This window comes from Simochromis diagramma, unplaced genomic scaffold (assembly GCF_900408965.1).
Source record: "Simochromis diagramma unplaced genomic scaffold, fSimDia1.1 OVJJ01000596.1, whole genome shotgun sequence".
Taxonomy (NCBI): domain Eukaryota; kingdom Metazoa; phylum Chordata; class Actinopteri; order Cichliformes; family Cichlidae; genus Simochromis; species Simochromis diagramma.
In genome coordinates this window covers 8,862,141-8,887,851 of record NW_024387245.1, presented here as the reverse complement: position 1 = coordinate 8,887,851, position 25,711 = coordinate 8,862,141, and the positions used below count along the sequence as shown (strand labels likewise).

The 25,711-nt window shown below is 39.3% G+C and overlaps 1 protein-coding gene across 2 annotated transcripts; it reads right to left on the bottom strand.

Annotated features, from left to right (window-relative positions):
- Nucleotides 1-547: 547 nt before the first annotated feature.
- On the bottom strand, nt 548-25,711 carry LOC120714081 (G-protein-signaling modulator 1-like). 2 transcript variants are annotated; one of them, XM_040000124.1, is made up of 14 exons: nt 25,490-25,711; nt 16,153-16,374; nt 14,548-14,683; nt 14,294-14,436; nt 13,063-13,186; nt 10,937-11,052; nt 10,555-10,710; nt 10,353-10,461; nt 10,147-10,261; nt 8,291-8,361; nt 8,027-8,197; nt 2,998-3,160; nt 2,625-2,830; nt 548-2,501 (listed from the first exon to the last, which is right to left on the bottom strand). In XM_040000124.1, the coding sequence occupies exons 1-14, from the start codon at nt 25,549-25,551 to the stop codon at nt 2,301-2,303; spliced, it is 1,995 nt and encodes a 664-aa protein (XP_039856058.1). In that variant the 5' UTR covers nt 25,552-25,711; the 3' UTR covers nt 548-2,300. The 2 variants fall into 2 exon arrangements, with proteins under 2 accessions (XP_039856058.1, XP_039856057.1); XM_040000123.1 differs by lacking the exon at nt 25,490-25,711 and adding an exon at nt 17,543-20,635.

Sequence of the window (25,711 nt, the reverse complement as noted above, 5' to 3'; positions counted from 1 at the left end):
CACACCCCCTTAGTAAATTAAAATCTTGTGGTCAGTGTGTCTTTGCAAGTTTGGGGGATATCTGATGAGAAGAAGAGGACATGTGACATGCAAAAATGCTCAGCGTTTGAGGAAGTTTGATTAAGTGATATGTAACCATTAAAAAACACATAGATGCATTATAATGGTGCTTTTTAACCTAATATTGAATCTATAATTATTATATAATAGAATTGCAGTGCTTTGTAATTACACCATGCAGATTAATACAGCTAGAATTACACCGCAGGTTTATCCGATGTGATGCAGGGAGTGGTGTAAATGCAAATAAGAAACTTTATGTTTGTTATATTTAATTCTTCACATTCCTACCCAGTCTTAGTTGAGCAACCATATTTGAGTGGGCCAACAGAGTCCGATTAGCTTTTTGTGAAATGTTCCACAAAAGATTACAGCTTGAGAAATCCAATCCATCCAAATGATTGCAAGGTTCATACAGCACAGAGGTGTACGTGTAAGCAAAGAGGAACTAATGCATGCAAGCTTTTTTTAAAAAACAAGTCCAAACTAAACATCTCAAACATTTTATTAAAAGCATGAGGGGACATATTCATGCCCTTAAAAGGAACATAAATACAAAATATCTTTATATGTACAAATTATGGCAAAGACAAATCGAAGCGTACCGTGTAGTGTCTAAAAAAATCTTAATTCACAAAAAACATGAAGAGAATTTTTTTTAACCTTAGCTCCCAATGTGTTGTTTATCAAAGAGAGATGGACCAAACATAAAGCACTGTGGTACATGATCCATCCTGATTCACAATTCAGTATGTTTAAGGTTCATGTAAGCATTGAGGTACTACTTTTGATTAAAAAAAAATTAAAAATAAAGCAAGCCACTGGGTAAGGTCAAATATTTTCGGTGCCATGATGCAGTCACTTTGTACAATAAATATTTTCAAGCCTTTAGCGAAAAAACCAAAAAGAAAAGTTTGTAAGAAACAGGAAAGTGCACCAGGCCGTACCTGGATTTAATGGTGCAATTTAAAGTTTACCAAACAATATATCATGGTAACAATTAGGGTACAGGTTAGCATAACTTTGTTTGCAGAATTTGTGCAGAACAGAATGTAGGTATAAAATAAACCTTCAAATATTCTAGAAGAGAGGAAGCCTGTTTTCCCCGACAGACTGCACTCTTCATTTCACAGAGGTAATACTACATTTTGGCCACCGAGAGGCAACATATAGTAGCAACACAGAGTTAGCATTGCTCACCGTGTTAGAATTTTCAAAATATGACACACGTGTCTCATTTCTTATTTAATATATTTGCTTCTAAGTCTATTTAAGTAACAATAAAGGCAGTAAGTAGCAGTAGTCCATTATCAGAATTTTTTGAACACAAAGGGCAGCAGATAGCACCACTTTAAAAGCCAAGCAGAAACATAAACTGGAGATTAAATATCACACCATCGTACTTTTGAGCCTGTGAAATGTTGCAGATTTTGTTTTTGTTTTTTTGCTCAGTAACATTAGCACAGCATGTGAGATGCACTTTTTAAAGGCATAGATTCGCATAAATTACATTTTTGTGGGAAACCAGACTTAAATCAGTGTTTTAATTTAACCAAATATAATCGCTTCGTGTGGATGGAGTGCAGTTACCAATAATGGAGAAGTTCAAATTGACCAAAGCATTTTTTGTCATAACACTGGGGGGTGGGGGTTGTAATACTGTAAATAACAGCACATTTCTATGAGCAGTGGGGACCACGAAAATCGAAGGATAAAAGCAGCATTGAGCACTTCAGATATATCTGTCTCAAATTTTCATTATCAGGTATGTTTTTAAGATTCTAAGATTATCTAATGTCAACACTGTTTCTATAAATAAGTCTTTGTGACTTCCACTGTAGCTATCTATATTAAATGTCCATATTATACAATGTGCTTCTAGAAGAAACACATCTGACACCCGTGAATACAATCTTGAGTCAGATTCTTTTTTTTAATGCTGATTAAGGCATTAGATTAAATATATATTTAATATTTGTAATCATGTCACCCCCACACTTTCATTTTCCTCTTCTCTGCATCACCGAGGTTAAATTCTGCCTGTTTGCCATTATATTTACACACATTTAACATAATACACTGAGCAACATTTAACAGGGCAACATCTATTGCACATTGAATTTGTCTTGTTATTAAAAAGCTTGTTAGTTCACCCTTTAGTACTGTCCTTAAATGTTGGCTCATCCTTTCCTTTTTTCCTGCTTCCATTTTCTTTGACATGAAGCTTTATTCACCAAATCCTAGCTGGAAAATCCGCTAGCTGGCTCGGGACTTGGGGACGGAGGGCTTTCCTGGTCGTCTGTGGGCAGCTGGACGCGCTGCTCGTCCATACGCTTGGCCTGCACCCTCTGGATCAGACTGAAGAAGTCTTCATCAGGCACCGTAGGGGCATGGGGGCCCGCTTCTGGTGGGGAGCACCGCTGATCGTCAATTCTAGATGACTAGAACCAGAAAGAGCGCATACAGATTATTTAATATAGGATTCACATTTGCTAAAGAGGCAACCTACATAAACAATACAACAACCACATTTCAAATTTATGTGTGTGCTAATGTGTCATTACTTGGCACTTGATAAGCATGTTGAAGAAGTCATCACTGGGCTCTTGATGATCTCCCTCTCCCACCAGGTGACCCAGGTTGTTATGAGTAATCCTCAGGCCCGGGAGGTTACCAACATTAACACGTTGGTCATCAAGACGTCGACTCTGAGAGCTGGCGATCAAATCAAACAGCTCCTCTGTCTGGGGGGAAGTGGTAATTGCAGGATCTAAAGAAAAAGGGGGGCAGAGATATCCCAGTGAGTGCAAATGATCTGGTAGATCCCAAACCTTTGCAGGGATGAGCTTTCAGCAAGAACAGAGATGCCATAAAGAAAGCAGTTAATCCTAACATAGGACACAAAAGACATAAAAGGCATATGCTGTTGTCACAAACCTATCATCTCACTCAGGGATGACATGGAGGTTGCGGCGCCTTCTCTGTTGTCTCCATTCTGTGGCTCATCGAGGTGGCAGCGCTGGTCATCCATGCGGCTGCTCTGGAATTTGCTGAGGAGGTCAAAGAAGCAGTCTTCATCAGAGGGGTCACGGCCCAGCTTCTGCAACGAAAACAACAAATCTCTCACTTTAAGCACAAAGAGCGTCTGTCTTATCTGCCGAGTGCCTGTTTTCTCATTTTCTTATTTTTTGCTGCTCTGTCTGAAAAGATACTTCCTGAAAGTGAGGCAACTAAAGTATTTCAAGCGCACTTGATTATGATGAACTGCTCGTACATTAAAAAACCATTATGTGCAGGTGACTTAATTAAGCTCAATGCCATTAGGAGTTGCATAATGAGGATTTTCAAGATAGCCAGCTCGCGGAGGTGAAAAATAATCTGATTAACTCACAAGGGATGGCACTTCTGAAGAGACTACCTTGACCTACATACGGAATGTGATACAAGCACATGAAATGAGTACCAGCTGCAGCAAGTCATATGGCCCAATGACCATCAACTAGTAAAATCAGATGGAAATCTTTTTTAAAAAAAATTTAGCAGCTGCCACAGAATTATTGAACTGTTAAACATCATTTTGTGTATCAGATCTAGTCAATGGGTCAGTCACATCGACTGAATGCCATTTTTGTGTTACACTGACTTCCCTGGAATCAGTCCTCCAGCAACAGCTTTCTGCTGTTTATTCTGAGATAACACCAAGAGGTTCTCTCGCTCATATCCTGCTGAATGATGCTTTTTTTTTCCTTTTAATTAAACACAACCAGAGTCTTGATAATACACACAAGTTTGCAAGTGAAGTGGATAATTTATGTGTGAAACAAATACCCCGCGCTAGCAAAGCAGATGTGGAATTTATTATGTTTGAACAATGCTGCTAAATATTGTGGCACTCGGGCTACAATATCATACCTCTGAAACAAAAGCTTATCTGCCAGACCGGATGGCAGCAGATGAAATGAGATGTTAACACCGTCTCAAATTAAAATTAAGCTGCTGATCCAGCGATCATCTGATGGAAAACTGCTAACAAACCAACTTTCACGCAACACATCACAAAGTGCTAGACTGAAAAGAGAAACAACTTTCAGCTGCATATTTCACAAAATATTAAACTACAATCGTGCAAAAGGGTGGTGGGCTGCACTTCGAAATAAACATTTGTGCATAAATGATCACACTTGCTGCATTAACTCTCTAGACCCTCTAGAGCTGGGAAAATATGTGCTATATAATACTGTACATTTGTCAGAATAATTTTGAAAAACTTGTTACCGGCCAGTAATTTTGAATTTAATCTATTTAAGTTTATAAATTACAGCCTAATAGCAATTCTTTTTTTCTTTTTCAAAAGTTTGGCTTTTCATATCTCAACATTGAACAATCGACAACATCTGCTGCATTATATTTGTGACACAAAAGTGCCAGAGCAGGTTAACTTGGGTCAATGGCACTAAAATCAACACAAGCTGATGGGGTCTTCCTTATAAAAGTTTTCTGGTTGCATTCCTCTCCCACGCGCAGCAAATATAATAGACTTGTTCCAAATAATCTGTTTTGAACACCTTCAACACCGACTACTGAACAGAGCTCAAATCACTTTGCCTTACAGCAATATGTGAAGTAGGTCAGCAGACACCAGATTTCATGCATCTCTATTCTAAGAATCACGTGTTTTTCAACTTCTGCATTGAAAAAGTCAAACTGTTGTTTAAAATACACAAAAAGTTGTACTATAGATCATAAAGAAATGTCTTTTTTTCCCAACTCTGCGGTATTTGCTCAGTGAAAACAGTAAAATATTTTTACATGCAGTGCAAGACAAACACACTAACTGCAAATAAAGGCACGCTTCGGTATCAAACGTGAAAAGAAAGTGAATACACCCCGCTAAACCTTTGCGGGAAGCCGTTTTTCCAAGTTACAAAACAAAAAGTGAGACAACTTACCAGGAGCACTTCTTTGTCCTCTATCTACCCTTCTGTCTCATGTCTTTATGAGCTCTCTTTCTGTCTAGCGCTGTCCGCACGTCTGGCTCACACCTCCTTCTCCCCTACTTTCACCCTCCCCTTTACATCACTCTCTGCTTTCCTGCTGCTCCTACTACCTACCTCTAATTTCCTTGCATTCTCCTCTTCCAGAGTTTTTTAATCTCTACCAACCACTGCCGCCTCCTCTCTCTCTCTCCCTCTCCCCCTGTGTCTATCTTACTCTCTCTGTGCAGCTCTCCAGCAGGCCATTTTTGTCCTGTTCACTCACTGTGGGAAAACAACTCATTATGGAGAGCTGGGGGGGGGGGGTTGACCCTATGGGGAGAGTAGCGCTTCTCTGATCAAGGTCACATTATCAGCTAAGAGGGAGGGCTGGTATGGACAAAGGGGAGGAGGGGGAGGCAGCAGGGGTAGAAAGATGGGTGGAGGAGTACAGTTATGAGTGAAATGCATGCGAGCACCCATTTCCATCAGAAGTCAACTACTCTCAGATGGCAAAAAACACCACTATCTTCACTTACTTCTTACAAACTCACATGACTGGGCTCTATAAACACACACCCAATGTGACTTAAAGCAGTTTCCTCTCTGTCTCTATGTGGATGCTGTCATTTGCTTCTCTGTATAGGCCAACTAATCAAGTAGGCCATATGGAAAGAACAAGAGAGAAAGGAACACGTGATGATGGTGAGAGAGGAAGAGAATAGACAGTAGGAGGGTGGAGAGGTAAAGATATGTGTGTGCTTGCAGAGAGAGACTGGGAGTACTGTCAGACCGGGACAGTGAATGATAAAAGGAAGTTCTTCCTAAAGTATAGATAGGTGACAAAATTAAAGGAGGACCTGAATCACTGACCCCCCCAAAGCGAGGGGGATCTGGTGACTTTGATATGCTTTGGTGGGCCTTTTGCTTGATGGTTTAGGTCTACTTCCCCCCTTAGAAAGAAGTGATTAACTTTTTCTATGATGAAATTTTTTAATCCTGATGGGAGAGGTTTCTTTCAGGGTTAACCTTCCCCTGTCTATAGAGTATGAAGAGGGAGGCCTTTGCCAGATTTCAACCAATGTAAGAAAAGCACTGCTTATTGAGTTCTGTGTCTTCTACATAACTTTTTCCCTGGTACATACAGCCTAAACTGCCTGTCAGTGCATTTCTACTTTTTGCATGTTTCTGATTTTTAAAAACTAGAAGGACACAGACACTGCAGACATCCCCCACAGCGAGCACTCAGATCAAACATCATAATGATTTATTCATGAACAAAACGTAACACCAATTAACATACACACCATGTACTTAAACCACAAAGGAGTAACACTGAACATCACTGAAATCCCAATTAGACCCAACACTCTCTCATAGTCTACACTGCTGGTGTGCATTGCATTCACCCTCTACCTAGGGCCCCTTTCTCAGGAGTTTTTCTACTGATATGTCATTGCAAACCATCTGCTGGTTACTTAACAGGGAGGGAGTAAAGTTTGTCAGTCCTCAGTGGCCCATTAACAACCCGAGCCTCCAAGCACGGAGCTTGGCATGCCTGTTCACAAGCTACTGGTGAGGCTAAATTTGTGAAACAGTTTCCATTCAAGTGTCATTAAAACTTGGCCGGTACTTTTTGGGTAATCCCGACCCTATCAAGCAGGCGCAGTTGACACAAGCAACGAGTCGTCTGGTAATATTAAAAACTAAGCACGATGCAGCTTTTTCAACCGACTCGAGAGCTAAAGTTAGCTTATCTGCCTAGATACACTCGCTATGGCAAAATCAAATGTCAAACTGCATGCTGCAGATGTAGCATGAAAAAAAAAAAAAAGCAGAAACACGAAATGCTTAGCAACCGAAGCCGAGGACTTTATCACCTATGGTTTCATCAAAAATCAGCCTTCCATTAACTTGTAGCAAAAACAAAGAAAAGTCGTAACATCTGCAGCTCACAGATACACAAATGGTCTTAAACGGTCTTAATGCTAGATTTGAAAATAGGTATGACTCAAGATCACCCACATTTACTTCTGTACTTCTATTTCTACTTCGCTGTGATAAACTGTTATTCCCAAAGCCCTGTAATTTTCACTCTTTTTTTTTCCGCATGTCACATTACTAATAACAACAATTAGCAGTGCCACAGAAACAAGGCATGATTAGGTGCTGTGGTGAGTCAGACAGAACAGCTGTGGGGGGAAAAAACATATCCATTAAGAATCTAGTTTATATTATTACCAGAGAAGTCACTTTTACACTGCAGAAGACATCTTTTACCAAAGTTATTTGAAATTAATGTATTTTCTCCCTCATTTTTCGCTTTTAAAGCAGAAGCTACAATGAACAGAAAAGATAAGAAAGCGAAGTTAAGTGAAACATTCACTATCTCACAGTCATCTCGCGCTTTCTACAAAATTATCTCCACCTTTACTCAGATGCACTGTAAGAGATTGCACTGAGGCTCAGGTGTATCTTAGAAATATGAAGCTGGTGAAATGAACACTCATCAGTCCGTGTACAGTAAATGAGTGTCTGTGTTATACTGTAACAGAAATATCTACATTTTCTTGTTATTTCAAATGAGTCCATAAACAAAAATGTCTACTATGTTTATAAAGCTTTTGTGTACAGTTTAAATAAACTGTTAATCAAGTGCTGGTAAAATCCTATAAGAAAAATCCTTGACATTTTAGGCTTCTTGAAACTGTAAAGCTTGAAATTAAATTTTAAGTTTTTTGTTTGCTGTTATCAGCAAAAAAAAAAAAAAAGGGGGGGGGAGGGGTTAAAAACAAAAAGAAACACAGGAACACACCTATACTTTAAGAATTTTCACATTGTATTCCATGAAATGGAGCTGGAATAACTACTGTTTAATTTTTGATACTTGTTGAAGATCAGGTTACGAGTGCAGTGACGTGGCAATAAGGATATGATGGGAGGTCGGGAGTCAATAAGTATTTAATAAAAACAGCAACATTGAGGCCACTTACTGGCACTGGAGGTGGAACTTGCACAGTGATGTCATCAGTGTCCACGGGTGAGTCAAACCACAGCCTTTCCTCTGATGACTGGCTGTCAGAACAGCCTTTTCTTTTGCTAGGCTGCGACAGGTGACTCTTAGATCTCCTCGGTATACTTTCCAAGTCTTGGTTCTCACCATTCTGCATGAACAGAGCATGCTGTTAGAGGTGGATCACAATGTAGGCACATTTTCCTACAGTGGTTTAGAGACATGTTCAAATAATGGAAATCACCTTATCTGAAGAGTATTTCCACAGTTCTACACTGTCCATGCTGTTTCTCTTGGTGAATTTGGGTCTTGCTCCTACAGGAAAAAAAAAAACCCTCAAATATTTAATAAAGCATTACATTACATTACATTGCAATTTTGGGTTTTGATCACTTAGACAGTCTTGAATCCCATTTATCAGCTGATTTAAGCTTGCAAGCTGCCCTTTGTTTATCTTTTATTTTCGCAGTAGGCTGTAATCTCGGCTGTGGTCCCATGATATTCAGTGTGGATATGAGGCTTAGGCCGACCACTAGGCACGCAAAGTGAATAAGAGTCTGTTTGCCAGCTCTGCTCCAGAGGGAAATGTAGGACATGGGTGTGAATTTCTGCCTGGAGGATAGTTTATGAAAGCAAATATCACAGAGAAGCCAGACAAACTGTTCAGATATTACAGTTTCTACTCACTTTATTATACAAGGCTCTGATGTCTATGTGAGCTGGTGGACCATTTGAGGGGACTCAATAAAACATTGTTGTTACTCGAGGCCTGATATGGCTTACGGACAGCCCATCCTCCTGGACCACTGAGAGTGAAACAAGTATCTTTATCCTACCTCATAAATATGCACACACCACTTGTTTTCTGTCACATTTAGCCTCAGTGCAGATTTAACACACCGTCCCACCTGGAGTTTGTTTTGCATTTATAATTTTGTGCACACATAAAACATTGTAGTTAGCTTGCTCAGGCCTACACATACCACACAGAACTTGTGCAGTATGTGTGGGCCTAATCGGATGAGAAAAGCATTTAACTGCACATTTACTAAACTTCAACAAAGTTCAGAATGATTCTTGTTTTTGATGATATATGTAGTGCTTAACCATGACCTGTCATAATAACAACAAAACAGAAATATTTTAGAAATCTGTAAAAAAATTAATTAAATACAAATTTACTGAAGTGTATTTATGTGTATTTAAGTAACAAGTAACCAAATAATTTCATCACTAACGTTTTCTGTTTAAGAATGCAAGTTAAACAGGTGTGATTTGGCATCTTAAGCAAATATTTTTTCCAGCTTTTTTGTAAATTTGTGGATAATAGTAATAATAATAACAACAATGATGATGATGGTTATTATTACATTTTAGCATTAAAAGCATAATTTTGATTACACAGTCTGCACATGCTAGCAGATATATGTGTTTCTTAGTGATAATAAGCACTTTCCACTGCTGTTCCATTTATTGTTTATGCATGCATATGTGTAAGAAGCGTTTCCTCTCAGCCTTGGTTCGCCTTTTTTCTGTCAGCTGAAGAAATAGACATTGCAAACCACATGAGGACGTTCACATTACATATCAGCGATAAGCAGTTTTATTTGAGGAGAAGCGATAGAGTCAATGCAGGAGAAAGGTTCTGTGTTCTGGATTGGTGCATTTATCTGTGAGAGAAGTTAGCACATGCACATACTTTGAAAAGAAGAAGCACCGTCTTCACACAATTGAGCAAAACAAGGAAGTTAATACTGAGCGTAAACAACAGCATGCTAACAAGCTACATGATACAGTTTGTGCTCTGACATATTCCAGACACACACTTTGTTGAAAGAGATCATCTCTGTGGGACCTTTGCCTGAAAGTACCTGACCAATCTAATCAACAAGTATATTTTTTAATATTTCTGAGCTATTTCTGTTTTGGGATCTTGTATTCATGTTACTAAGGCAGGTTGTTTTTCATGTTTTATCTACTGTGACGATAATTTCCCAACTTTCGACATCAATAAAGTATATCCTAAACACAAAGTCCAGCATGACCACATTACCTTTCATGTAAAAAAAGCAAAAAAAAAAAAAAATTTTTCAGTGCTACCTTGCATCTCAAACTCTGAACTTGAGGGTGAAAGGTCGCTCTCAGTGACCCCCAGGGCCTCCATCAGCTGATCCACATTCATCCTGGCTGTCAGTTCACCATTTCTGTCTCCAATCTGCGGATGAAATCAGGGACAAAGAGACAAAAGAAATTACATGAAATGCAAGTGGTCTTTTTATATTATTGCGCTTGTAAAGATTTCTCACTTCTTTAGAGATTTCCAGGTGCTTTCTGGCATAGTAAAGCGCTTGTTTGTGGTTCCCTAAAGACACATATGCATTTCCCAGACTCCAACATGCACGGCCCTCTCCAACCCTATGAAAAAGTGAACGCACAACATTAAAAAAAAAAAAAAACTGTTCCTGTGGTCATTTGTTTGGTTTTCTTTCAATTGTTTTTAAACAATACCTATCTGTTAGCTCCTGCGCTATGTACAGGTGCTTGAGGTGATAGTCTATGGCCCTCTCATACTGCTGTAAAAGAGTGTAAGTGTTGCCCAGGCTGTAACACGCTTGAGCCTCCATCACCTGATCCCTCAACTGCCTGGACAGTTGCAGAGTTTTCCTATAGGAAGGAAAATAATGGGATAAATAAGGGTAGGGAAAAAATGAAGAAAATAGAGGCTAACAAAGGAATGCAAGAAACAGGGTACATGAATAAGAATGATGATTAAACAGCTACATAGCTATTTCACTACACGTACTTAAGCATTCATGAGATATTCTAAGTGGTTAAAATTGTTTCATTTCTCCTTCAATCCACTAGATGTCAGACTGCACTCTTTCCTCACCTGTAGTACTCTGTGGCTGTGTTGAACTGTCCCAGGAATATCAGGGCATTGCCTAAGTTACTGTAAGCCCGCCGTTCAGCTGCTTTGTCCCCGAATTCTTTGGCAATGGATAATCGCTGTAAATGATGACAGCAACAAGTTCACAAATCAAGACTTTTAATTTCAATTGTTAACTTTAATGACAACAAGTTAAATCCTCCTTTCACTTTGCTTTACTTAGGTGCATTTGTTTTACTTGGTGCTCAGGCAGAGAGATTTTTCACAAGTTCATATTGGAAGCTCTGTAGGAAACCTTATTTCATAAGCAGAGGTGATGCTGCAGCAGCGGTGCATCAAATCAGCTCCTCTGATTCTCTCCATAGGAAACCTCTCCTCTGCAGCATACTGATAGATTTGTAACAGGGAAGGAAGGGGAGAAATCAGTTTCCCACTTGAGGAAAAACTTGGTTTTCAATAGAAAAATGGAGGGTGGAAGCCTGAAGCCATGCTTCCCGCTGATTCACCAAGAAACCAATTTTGTCCTTTTTCTGTATGAGTAGCCATCAATCTCTGCAAACTGTCCGCTAGGGCAGCTTTAGATGGATACCAAAGCACTGAAACACACACTTTTACACCACATTTACCTTGGTAAGACCAGCAAAAACATCTCTCAGGAACACCATCTGCTTCACTGACTGAAATTAAATGAACTGTACTCTACTCTGACTGAACTTAGTAGCTAAACGCTCAAGTCATGCAAATGTTTCTGATCTTATCTCAACACCAAAGCAAATTCGGTGCGGGCCACCTGTTTGCTTCTCAGGTGCATTTAACAGATAAAGGAGGCTAAAATAAAGAAAATGTAGTTTCACTCAGTGCTGCAGTTCAAACATCCAGGATGTCAAGGCCACAACAGTAAGGACACAGGCCACCAAAACCACACCAGACAAGGCAAAACATATGTAAAACATTAGGTTCATCTTTTACATGATGTTGTGAAACAAATTTGGAAAATGAAAGAGCTTCATTCAAATCTTTGGGGTTTGTTTTTTTTGCTCAGCCAGATGCAAATAACGTTTGTTCATTAATTCATTTTATTTCTGTCTGAAAATACTGCAAAAATACTGCAAAACAAGCAATATTTTCCAAAAGCAAAGGGAAACAAGAAAAGAACAACTTTATCTCTGCAAAAAGGGCACATAATATAAACAAACGTATATGCAACTACGCTTTATTCCTTTTAGAATTATTATTTATCTATTTACAGTACTGTGCAAAAGTTTTAGGCAGGTGTGGAAAAAATGCTATAAACAAAGAATGCTTTCAGAAATATAAATAATTGTTTATTGGCCCCAAATGTACTCTGCAGCAAGACAACGACCCCAAACACACAGCCAAAGTCATTAAGAATTATCTTCAGCGTAAAGAACAAGAAGTGCTGGAAGTGATGGTATGGCTCCCACAGAGCCCTGACCTCAACATCATCGAGTGTGTCTGGGATTACATGATTAAGATCTATGGTTAGTTCTCCAAGATGTTTGGAATAACCTACCAGCCGAGATCTTTCAAAAACTGTGTGCAAGTGTACCTAGAAGAATTGATGCTGTTTTGAAGGCAAAGTGTGGCCACACCAAGTATTGATTTGATTTAGATTTCTCTTTTGTTCAGTCACTTCATTTTGTTGATTGATGAAAATAAATGATTAACACTTCCATTTTTGAAAGCATTCTTTGTTTACAGCATTTTGGTTTTGCACAGCACTGTATTCCATTCCACTTTGTAGGTCAAGTATGGAACTACGAGTGAGCAGCACATTATCTAAAAAGAAATGGGATTTATAAATTCTTTGACTTTGTGTAATAACGCGATTCTTGTAAACATTTTTATTGAAATATATTTTATTGAGTTTCCTTACTTAATTTACAATCTATTAATACACCTAAGAACTTCAACATCATTCACCCAAACATGATATGTATGTATCATACATGTATTATATGATGGGAGGCCACGGCTGCTGAACAGCTGCACAGTGAATGGTCCAAGCTGGAAAACTGCTCATATGAAATCATTATGGCTGATACCTCCCACCTCTGCATTACAGCAGTGCGATCTTGAAACTTGTGGATGAAATGTGGATTTCTTACCTGACGGTGGAACTTTATAGCCTCCACAAAGTTACCCAGCAGGTAGTGGGTGTTGCCCAAGTTCCCGTAGGCCCTCCCCTGAGCAGCTCGGTCGCCAAGCTCTTTGACCAAACACAGGTTCATCCTACACATCCAGGCACACACATTTAGTTGTTATTGGTTGTTGAACTTTTTTTTTGCATTCCCATTTTTATGTGTAATTAACAGAATTGAGTCTACTATGCGAGGTACGACATGAGACAACAGCTAATTAATTGATGTTGATATAAAGCAATTACTACATTCATTATAGTTAGAAAGAAACCAAAAAAGTAAAATATTAATTCTTTGTTTTTTTTTAAATGGGCTCTTTAAGTTACCCAGGAAGATGAGCTGTGTTGCACACACTTCTATCTGTAAAATAGTGTTTTTTCAGTGTACCCTTTTTCTTATGTATTGGCCATATTTTCAGAAACACCAAATTGGCACTAATTGCATTTGGTTTCTTTTTAATGTCATTTACAGCCTGCCCGTGAACATTTCAGCCCATAATTTATAAAGAAATAAGATGATGTGTTGCAATATACTCAGTGTGTTGTACTTCTTGTGTTGAAAGACAACACTTCCTTTATCAAAGTTCAACTGAAGACTTTATGCTGTAAAACCTGCATTACAATAAGTTTAGGCCAGTTTAGCCCCAATTCAACCCTCTCAACATGTGGAGGAGAAACCGGGTCAAGGACCTCATCATGTTTACCTGATTGGCACACATTATTTAACTTATTTGCTCTTATCTTGGCATATTATTGACAACGATCTTGGTAAAATAACAGCAGGAGAGTAGAAATTAAAATATTTGATAGTATGGTGAAAATAAAATGAAACCTTCATTATCACAGTGGTGGTACCAAGACTGTATTAAAACGGATTTAAAAAAATCTTTTCAAAGTCACCCTCACCCCAGTCATAAAGACGGTAGCACAGTGAGGGCTGTGACGGTTGCTTTTAATCATCAGGGACTCAAAAGTAAATTCACTGTTACACACATGTACACTGTTATTCTGTTTAAAATGAGTAAGCAGCCAAACCAACTCTCGGCCACTACTTGACAAAAAAGGGAATTGACAATATTTAAAAATCATCAATAGTACCACAAAACGCAGCAACATTCGTATGTCAGAGCTACTGACTACTGTGACTCTGGTAGCTGTTCTATACATTCATTTGCTCTACAGGCATAAAACATACATACTCGTAAAATCCAGTAGCCCTTTGCAGTGTGTCTCTGACATCAGGAGGCAGGTCCCCTGGTTCCTGGGTGCAGCCCCATAACTGCTGTTTGCCCTTTGCGTGAAACACGTTCCCCATGTTATACAGTGCTCTGGCCTCTCCAACCTTCAGGACAGTGAAGAAACACAGGCTGCCACTATCTTTTTCCGAGAAGGTTTTCATATTTCTGTTTGTGTTGGTTTGTTTGGATATCCAAATATATGTACGTAATCTTACCTTATCGCCCTGCTCTTGAGAAATGTCCAGGTGTCTTTGGCAGCAGACAGCGGCCTCATCGAAACGCCCTAATACTTTTAAAGTGTTACCGAGGTTGCCGCTGGCCTTTCCTTCTCCAATTCGGTCTCCTATTGTTCTGTGGAGGAAAGACATCTTTGGCGATTAGTGGCAGAGTTAAAGACCAAGTTATTGCTCGGAGATCTTGCACCATTAGAATCAAAATCACTGCTTTTTTGAGACCCCGCTAGTTAAACATTTAGATCAATTAGTGATCTACACAACTTTTATTTTAAAAATGAATAAATAAAATAAAAAATACACAATAAGCTTGGTGTACCACAAACTAAATATCACTGCAATTAATATCTACAACAGACCGTATCTGATCGTTTTCTTCACCAGATGACTGTAAAGTGAATCAAGGAAATCAAATGTCACTTTAAGGTTGTGGTTTTGGTCACTGCTTCTGTTTTCCAAGACTGTTTTTTCTGGACCTAAAATGACCATCCACATCAAGGAATTTGTAAGATATTCAGTCATATTGCTGCTATATTACATTTATTCAACAACGGGCTATTGAACATAACTGATTTTCTTTATTTGTTATACATGTAAAGTTATGCACAACCCTAGAGAGTCACTGACAATGCATTATAAAGCATAACAAGCACTAAATAGAGCACCATGTCCACTAATTACTTTAGGCTTAATCATGCATCGTTGAATCGGAACTTGTCAACACGATTAGTTCCTCTCTGGTTGCTATGGCCTACTTTCTCTTCATGCTGGAAGTGAGAAATAATTTCCCCATTGTGTCGTTCTCCTTTTTTCACTTTCACACTTTGAAACTGAGCAACTAAAAGATGGTATGCACTAAGTGCTTGCAGTTACTATATGCTCTTATGAACCTGCTACTACCACATTGTTTCATTATGTTATTGTCCTCTAGCAGGCAGCCCAGATGACCCACAGGAAGCCACGAGTTATCCATTTAGCTAATGAATAACCATTAAAATACTGCAACAACAGTTGCCTACTTCCGAGGACCAAGCCCCAGTGGCCCTGGTGAGACTGTAATGTAACAAGGTAAATCTCCCTAGGGTTCTTAATCAGTTCCCTGCAGGAGTACCAGCTGCACTAACTGCAGGAGACCAGATTACTCACAAGCTAAATATCCAGTTGGTATTTGTCAACTGTTACTACGTAAAAGTCTCCTCACTTTTTTTTTAATTTCTTTGTCTGAAATTCATGAAGGTCTCCATGCATCAAATCATCTAAAGACAAAAGGGTGGAAAAGACTGTTTTCCTTTTGAACTGTGTGTACATCAAATAACAGAACGTAGCATATGATTCCTGCATACTGGTGCACAGTCCTCTTATATGTCCGTGTGATAGATGCAGTATGCATGCAGGGTTTATTGATCTGTGTATAAGTTCCCTTATCGTAAAGATGCCGCTCTTCTCAGCTAAAGATTTCAAATGTGAAGTTTATTAACTGTTTACAGTGCAGCAAACAGATTGTTGAATAAGACTCCCAAGCAGCTCAAAACAAGCAGCACAAAGCTGAGGTGAATGTTTTACTCATAGCTTGTGCACATTGCTCACCTTGCTAAGGTAAGGTCATGTCTGTGGTATTCCAGGGCTTTGCCATACTCCTTAAGGTAGAAGTATGCATTGCCCAGCTGGCTGTAGATGGCACTGAGGGTCTTCAGGTCTTCTGTGCCGACCTTTACGGCTGCTTCGAAAAACGCTGTTCCCCCTTTGAAGTCCCCAGCCTTGCATAGCCGCTCTCCTTCCAAGGCCAATTCTAAGCACGAGGCCTCCATCCTGCAAGATACACGCATACAATAAAGTCATGAAACTAATGAAATAAAAACATTAGCCCTATCACAGATTAGGACATACAGTAAACATGGATACCATTACAGCCGCAGTGAAATATACTTTCACAGAGACGCAGTATCACCATGACAACAAGGTCTGTAATAAATTCTGTGGACTGTTGCCTTAGTAACTGAGTTTGAGCTCGATGACAAACACCTTGAAAAGGTGATACACTTTTAACTGCTTAAATCAGTTAACAGCCTGATGTTCGAAGACGTGCCGTTCTCTTGCATGTTCTGAGATTTTCATGAGGATATGAAACAAAATAAGACAGAGACAGAGTGTCCCACCCACACCAGAGAGAAAACATTTGAAAAACAATATAGTTCTCTACTGACTGCAATCTGAGACAATGTCATCCATCCACTTCCTTAACTGCTTATCTACTTCGGGGCTCCGGCAGCTTAAAGCCTACCCCAGCTGTCTCTGATGAGAGCAGGGGTACGCTCTGGATAGGATGCCAGACCTCTGCAGGGTTAATGCATGAAGTCTATGAAAATCTGGTATTTCTGGACAGCTAAAGGGGTTAGTATTTTGCCCTATGTTGCACTCCATGCCTTGAAGTTAACAAAACTATGTTTCAGAGATTGAAGTTGGCTGCTGAGCTAAAATACAGCAAAACATCTGTGGTGTCCAGTCAGAACTCACTGTAAGCGTACAACAAGGCTTCATGAGTGAGCTATATCCAGAAATATACACCCTAAATGCATTGCATAATCCAGGATAAACAAGACCAGACAGTTTAGTAGTAACACTAAATTCCAGATAAAGTACTAGAATGTAGAGATAAGCAAGGATTATCCTTGCATCTAATCAAAAGGCTTTGCAAAAGGCTCCATTCAAAAGGTAAAGAGTCGTACCATTTGCAGTTTTCTGCATTACAGCTTATTTATTGTCAAATCGAAGACGCGAATGCATCGTCATTTTTGAGGCAAAAAGGATTTACTGTGACGTGAACAGTCATTTAAAGCAGCTGATATTACACTATGTTCTAGTCAGATTTCATAACATTGCCCTAATATGGAATGTATGTGTTCACCATGGTCATTTTGGTTTGTAAAAACTTGACGGTTTACTTTTGAGTTTTGTTTTGGGTTTTTTTTTACAGTACCTGTGTTTTTGCTTGGTCCTTGTTTTGTCCACATACACCTGGAGCTCCAGAGGTAAAGGCTTTAGCATAGCTTGAGGTCGGGGTCCACAGTGGACAAGTCTACACACGGCTCTCTCTGCTCCAGTCAGAGGACAAGGCTCAGATGCCATGATGGTATTGTTAAGTAAAACTAACTTTATCAGAAAACTCTTAAATTAACTCTGTAGAGTTCATTTAAGTACTATGCTTACAACTAAGAATTCCTCTCACACTTTAACAAACTGCGGTCTTATAAAGTTTATATTTCCCAGCTTCAATAAAAACCACCATATCAGCAACATTACAACAAACCTGGACACACTCCAATTGTAAATTCTAACCACAGTCCAAAGCCAGCCGAGAAAAATGTGTGCTTTTCAAGTCCTCAAGATCGCTCCAAAACTACACAGTGAAGCAACCTGCAGACAAAACAGTCCAGAGGGAATTTGAGATCATTCCACACGAACGTTGAGCTCCAAAACAAGTGAATTTCTAAGACGTCACAAGTTTACAAGTTTATGTTTTATTAATCCAGATGATTTTAATCAAGTTAAGATATCCATTGTTGTTATGTAATTCAGTTCCCGCTACTCCCAACAGAAAATTGTGCTCATCTCTAATCCTCTTCAACTTCTCCTCAAGTCTGACCCGGAGACCAGTTGTTCTATCAGGTTTTAAAAGAACAGGGGAGCATGATGACAGACCATTCTGGGCAAGAGTAGAGGAACAGTCAATGATTACAAAGTGAATACCTTATATCTAAGCTTGACCATTGCCCCAATGAGAGGCAGAGAGAAAGGATGAGAGAGACAGGGATGGCTAATCCAATGCCCTCACCTCCTCAGTAGAGACAATACAGCACAGTGAGTGGCCTAAACAAATCCAACTACATGCTGACACTAGCATAAACATTATTAGGTCACCAACCGAGACAGATGACACTGAGTAAATAAGACCTAAGGGACGTATTAAGTAAACTTATTTTCACTAAAAAGGAAACACATGTTGCTTTTCTGTTTTTAATCTTTAGATTAATTTTATTTTAAAGCTATAAAAAACACTTCCTGCATGAAAATCTTGCCACTATGACACACATGTCCAACTGCTTTCAAAGCACAGAAAGCACAACTACATTAACAAGTGCCCTACTTAACCAAGACAATGTCACAGGGGCAGCAAGCAAAATACAAGCTAAACAAGGGATTTACAAGAGATCTCTTCACTACAGCGTCGTTTTCCCCCTTTATTAAATATCAGTCTATACAGTAACATGGAAATATACATAGGAATTTACATTTAAGTGGGGGTTTTTTTTCCTATTTTTGCCATCTACATGTATATAATAAATGCTATTTTTGCCTTTTATGGCAAAATAACATGATAAATTGAATGCAAATAAATTACTTATTAATGTTAATTCTCAGTGCACAATGTAATAAAGAGAATTCAATGATTTTGATTAGTTTCCCAGAAATCTTGCTTTCAGTATGCAATTCCTCCTGCAACTGGATACAAACTTGCATTGGAAAATGTAAACAGGAAGAAAATGCTTATTTAATTTTTCATAGCTGAAGTGGAGGGCAGTGGAACAACCACTATAACTGTATAAACTATATTAGGAAAAAGGAAGGTGAAGAGAAGAATGAGTAGAAACCAAAACTAAAGCATGAATTTACACCAAAAGAGTGTTTATTCAGTGGAGCTCTGCGGCTGAAGATCATTCAAAAGCTGGTGGCATTATTTTTACAAGATCCTTATAGAACCCAACCCACTACAAGGGATTGGAAGTTCAGGATTGTCGGATATATATATAGTTTGCAACCATAAGTCTTGTTCTGTTAAGGTAGACTGTGTATTTTGCTCGTGCCTGCTAGGAGGTGGCTCACTAGAAAGTACCCATTGTGAAATTAGATACTACTTTACAAACAGGAGAAACATGCAAAGCCAACCATCAAAGAGTCTTGGAACGTGCAATACTGAATTGCAACAAAGTCATCAGCGGTCTAAAAATACAAATACTAACAGGGTGGCACAATGATGCAGTGGTTAGCACTGTCACCAGTCCATTTCTATTACCCAGCCTTGTTTAGAAATTAAGGTTTTGTGTGAAAACCTCGATGACATCGAAAAATCAAAAATGCATTAAATTAGCAAACTACTAACAATTAAATTGTGAAGTATTGTTGGTTGAGGTTCCACAGCTCTTTGTCTTTCAGCTAACATTAACAAATTTTGCTGTTGTTGCAGAAAAACATGCTGCCAGAGCAAAAGCGGGACTCTCATCACCTTTTTGTATGGCTGGCAATAACAAACAAAAGTCCAGTCTCTGGAATGTGGATAATCTAGTTCCCACCCTAGATAACAGTCCTTGAAAGTGTACAACGTTATCTTCTTGGTATACATAAAACAGCAACAGCTACTTCTTCAACAGTGGAGGAAAACTTGCCAGCTCTGTAGTCCTTCCGCCCTAAAATGATTTTTGCACTAGCCATAGCTAAACAACTTGCTTAAAGACAGACCGGCATCAGAATGTGCCAAGGCTACCCTTCAGTGCAAACAGGAAGGTGGAGCAGAGCCTAACAGCCATAGCCAGAGGGATGAAAGGCATAAAGTTGGTGCATATACAAAAGAATACAGAGGCGATTTACTTAAAGCTGATCAGTTATATCAGCAGCATGTCAAACTCACTTTGACTCACTGTGAACACCCACCCTCCCATCAACATTTCTATAGTAGATAGGATCTGTAGAGATAATGAAAATACAGGTGAAAGTAGGGCTGCGCCATATCACACCGTTCACAGTAATACCGGTATACTGTTAGGCAATGATAAGAAAATGAAATATTGCGGTAGAATATGGGTAAAACGCGCATGCGCAGTGCCTTTGTTTTTATATGCACATGGTGGAAAAAGCACGACGGCAACAGAGAATGACAAGGGCAAAAGCGGATCGTTGAATGAAACAGATGAACCAGAATTGGTTCGTAAAAATGCTGCAACTTCAGTGGTGTGGAACTAGTTTGGCTTTCGTCCGTCAGATACACACAAAAGCACAATTTTTGGTAAAGCATGGAAGCTGGCCATCGCTATTACCGTGTCTTTCAGAAAATAAGGCACACTTAAAATCAATCTTTTGATTTTCTGAAAAATCGACAGTGCCCCTTATAATCCGGTGTGCCTTGTGTATGAATCCTGGTTGTGCTTACTAACCTTGAACCAACTTTATGTGGTACACGGCGCTCGAAAATCTGTCAAAAGATGTTTTAGTACGACTTTGACAAGCTACGAAGGAGCACCGCTTGATGGATTGTCGGAGCATTATGGCTATCATAGTCGGGAGCCTCACAGAGTAATATGTACTGTGCTTCAACATAATATTACCGTATTGTGTGTGTATAACCTCTTTTTAAGTTTTGTGGGTATTATACATGTTATGCTCAGGATATCTCAGCCTATTTCCACTGGAAATGTCTTTTGGTTAAACTGTCAGCAAGGAATTTGCATAAAAAAAAACAGCTGCTTGTTTCAGTGAAAATACACTGAGGGTTTTTTGCACTAATAAAGTTGCGGAGTTATGGTCTGGAGTCAATTATATCTCAGTTATATCATTATCGCAAATTTTTAAATATATATTGCGATAAATATTTTTGGCCATATTGCCCTGCTCTACTGGTGCTCATGGTCTGAGGAAGTTCTGGTGAACATTTGTTAATAACTTTATAATGAGACAAATATGTGCGCATTTAATCACAGAGTATTGACAAATTCATGTAAGAAGATATTGATGTAGCACAGATTTGTGCATTAAATGTTTGAATGGACTGCTTATGCAGGGATTTGTGCATACAGAGTGTTTGTAAATAATGCTAAGAGTAGGTGGGAGGTACCGGCCAAAATGTTGATCTACCCAATCGTCAGTGCTATTGTGGGTGGACGAGAATTCAATTTATGGCTGGAAGTCACAGATGTGCAAGAATATGAGAAGAAAAACAAAAAGACAGCAAGTCTGGTCAGAGACGGTGACGGGGGCCTCAGTTTGTTAAAACACAGCCGAACAATAAAGGCTTGCATTGTAAAACTGTGGCTGTGGAAAAGGGTGTTGCCTTAATAATGGCTCGCAATATTTTTAAAAGCTTGAGCAAAATCCAAACTCTGCAGTTGTAAAGTTGGAAGTCAACACATCCTCACTCACTTTAATCAAAGTCTGCAAACTAAACTTCAAGAGGCAGCCTGCAGGCTGACTCACACACAAAAAAGAAAGAATAGAGGGGGGAAAGTTGAAGCAAACAAAGAGCAAAATTTCATGGCAGGATTTCCATAAAGTGACATTCATTCTTGCCATCGTTGCGGTCGGAGTAAGAAGAATTTGTGCCGAACAGTCGGCCATTCTCTCCTCTTATTACCCCCTCTAATTGTTCTGTTTGGGAGACACTCATCTCATAATAGCCTGCTTGTGGTCTAACAGAGACAAACTCCCAGCGCTGTTACCATGGCATCAAGGAGTACATGTAGCACACTGGGCAGGTTTCAAGAGTAAGTAAGAGAGGCAGAAGTGAGGTTAGAGTGCAACAATGTCAGTGGAAAACAATATAATGCCAATAATAAATATTTGTCAAATAATTAATTATAACCTATATAAACGTGAAATAATGCTTCATCATTAGGCTAAAGTGTAAATGCAAGTTTAAAAAAGTTCAGAAGACAAAGACGGGGAGTAAAGATGAGACATCCAAATGTTTACGTTGGTGGAAGTTTATGGAAAGGTGACCTTCAACACATAAACTGGTCATGGCTACACAATGCCTACAAAGACGGGGACAATGCGCAGTAGCTCAGATGTTAATCTTGAGTTGTAAGTCTAGACTAAATGTACACTGTAGGTGCACTGGAGCAGCACACCTTACGCCATAGCCTAAGCTGTAGCTTTATGTGCAGCTCCCCCGGAAATGTAAGTATACACAACTATCACAGTACTGTAACAACTATTACTGGTCCATTTGGAATTTATGATTTAAACAGAGCATATTGATTTGTGCAAAGATACCGCCTCTGTGCAACAAAATGTAATACGTAACAGACTGTGAGGTAATCACTTCAGGTAATCGCTCAGCAGATCAGCTGACCTCAGTGTCTGCTCACAGCTGATAGCGCAGCTGATTCACTTCTGTACATTCAAAGCATGCCCACCTCCAAGCTGTGCCTGACTTCATCAGTGTCACATCTGCTGTCTTCGATCACGTGTTGGCTCTTGCTGCTGCTCTCCTGGTACAGAGCAGAGTCCGGAGGACATTAAAGAGCTATTCAACACTCATACCTGAGATTCTTATCAGGCATGTAGTTGGGAAAGCAGTAAACCCATTAGGATACACGCTGCTTCGGAGTAGTATTTAATTACAACTGGTATGTGACATCTCAACCAATTAATGGCCAGCAATCTAATTTACTTGGATTTTATTTCATCATTAAAATCAGTTATACTTTTGTTTTAGCTGATTTAATTCAATTCATTGATTCTTATTTCATTTTTAAAGGCCTATACGTCCAACACTGTGAATCTTGGTTAAGCTAAGAAACTGTGCACTCAGTAATCCAGCCATAATTACAGAGTGCCATGGCTAGTTGTCAGGGAAACCAAAGAGAAACTCTCTAGGAATGCTTTCCTTCCTCAGTGCATGTCACTTTCAGTTAAAGCTAGGCTCTCTCCTCCTCTCCTTTGTCTAAGTCTCTTGTTAAGCTGCATTTTTACTCTCTGCATGTTCTGTTTTCTAGAGCCAGGTTGAATAGTGCTACTTACACACACACACACACACATACATACACACACACACACACACACACACACACACACACACACTGTAGGCCATACGAAGGGAACCAAGTGCTGCAGGGGCTATGAAAACAAAGCAATGAACACGGCAATGATGTTAGTCAATCTAAGATGAATTTCAGTTAGTAACTACTGTCATTACTGACAGAAAGACAGGCTAGATTTAAAGATTTCAGAGTAAATCCCTTTCTCTAGCTTGCTTTTTTACGACACAAAGTCACAATTTTATATTTAAATCATTTGTTACACGGCAACAGGTGCTGAGTCAGACATTTGTAATTTAAGTATTAGTAAACGTTTCAGTTTTCAGTCGCAAAAATCTAGTATAGGTTCAGGGAAAATACCATTACATGAAGTTTATGGAAAAACAACAGTACTATTTCCAAAGCTTACAAAACCGCAGCAAATAGTTGTTTTTGAGGGTTTAATTCAAAGTGCTTTGGTACTGAAAAAGAGCTTGTGTAAGTCTTGCCTTATTTTTTTTAGATTTATTTATTGAATTAATGCTAATTATGTTTTGTGGCTTTTTTTGTTGTTGTTAATTTCTTTCTTTCTTTTTTAAAGATATAAAGATTGTTTTGTTCTCCTCAATCATCACACACACACAAACACACACACACACAAGTGGACAAATAGGCTTTAAAATACTAATCTCTATAGCCAGACACGTTCTCATTTTAGGAAGAAAACAAAAGGATTTTACAGGATAGGTCAGTTGACAAATAAATCCTAAACATAACGTCCCCTTTGTGCTTGCCTATGCTTTTTGGAGTTTAAAGATAATACACACACACACACACACACACACACACACACACACACACACTCACCAAACCGTCATGTACAAAGGTCATGTGTTGAGTTAAATAGAGGAAAACCTATCACAGCTCTAATAGCAGTCCTACCCACCCCATGTGTGTGTCTATGAATCTTGTGTTTATGTTGGCAGAGCATATGATAACCTTGCAGGGTTTGTGAATGTCACTCCTGCAGCTTGACAATAGTAAGTTTAATTGTTGTTTTCTTAAAGTATCTAACATAATCACTTAAGATGTATATTACATATCCCTTAAAGCCAATGGAATAAGGTATCAACTTAAAGTATACAAGCATGATTTGACTTTATATATAAACATGCCTGCTCCCTCACCCCAGCTCTCTGGGCAATGTTACCATAAATGTGTTTAATGTAGGATACTTCTGATATTCACAGTGATTAATGGTAGTTTTGTCCAATGCATGACACTGGACAAAATGTCAAAATTATGTGATAAGTGGTGCTGAATCACACCGTCAGCTAGCTGACCGGATGATGAGACATCACATTTCTCATAAGCAAATGGATCATCTGAGATGAAATAGAGATGATTAATCATAAATCACAAACAACATAACATATGCTCAAGTTTTGTCAAACTTAACTAAAGTTCGGTAACACTGTCATTATTGAGTTCTTCATAATGCAGAAAACTAATAAATACTCTCACTGCCTGGCCATGGAGGACACAGTCAAATGTTATGCTAATTAAGAGGCAAATGGTGCAAGTATACATATTTCTGATGATCATCAAAGATGATTAAAAGAAACTACAAATGAAACTGAACGAGGCTGTGACATTTGTATGTAAACACTGGGTTTTAACTAGCAACGCTCTGAGAGCCAGTCTGTGTGCATTTGGGTTTAGGTCCATCACCCTTCAAGGTGAAGTTCAGCACACACGTCGCACCTTAAAAACCATGCGCGCTGTCAGCTTGTGCACCCTTTAGCCAGTCTCCCCTTGTTACACCGCGTCTGCATCTTATGAGGCTCCTCTCAGTCTGTACATTCCAGCCACAGCCGCTCAGTGACCCGAGCCAGGAATGAGGCTTGGAGCTGGGCTCTGGCTGCAGCTGTGGCTGGGTCTTGAGCTCTTTAAATCTGTGAAAGCTGGCTGGTCAAGCTCCCCCTGCCCAGTTCCTCCTTAGTAAGCAAAGCTGTGAGCTGGCAGCCCTTGCTATTCTCTCTCTCAATCGTCTTACTTGTCTCTTTTTCGGCATTCAAGGACGTGCTACGGAGCTGACCCCCCTTATGATATACCGATGTCCTCCCGAGGCTTCCTACCTTGAGTGCAGCCTCTTGCTGGCCAGATCCTGGTCCACACCGTTAGTAGCCGAATGAGCCATAACCTGGCTTGCTCGCGCCCGTTATGAGGGCCCTTCCCTGTATGCTCCAGAGGCAGCTAGCTCTTGTTTCTTGAGACCACCCTCCCTCTCGTTCTTCCCCCACTGTCCCCGTATCTCCCACTCTTCTTTCCTCATTCACCACAATAATGGCAGCAGCCGA

Bases quoted from the DNA above. Each gene is read 5' to 3' on its own strand.
- LOC120714081 (XM_040000123.1), bottom strand. From the start codon at position 17,691: ATGGCATCTGAGCCTTGTCCTCTGACTGGAGCAGAGAGAGCCGTGTGT. The intron at 16,375-17,542 runs GTACTGTAAAAA...TGTATCTTGCAG, and splicing joins AGGACCAAGCAAAAACACAG to GATGGAGGCCTCGTGCTTAG. The intron at 14,684-16,152 runs GTGAGCAATGTG...TTTCCTCCACAG, and splicing joins CATGACCTTACCTTAGCAAG to AACAATAGGAGACCGAATTG.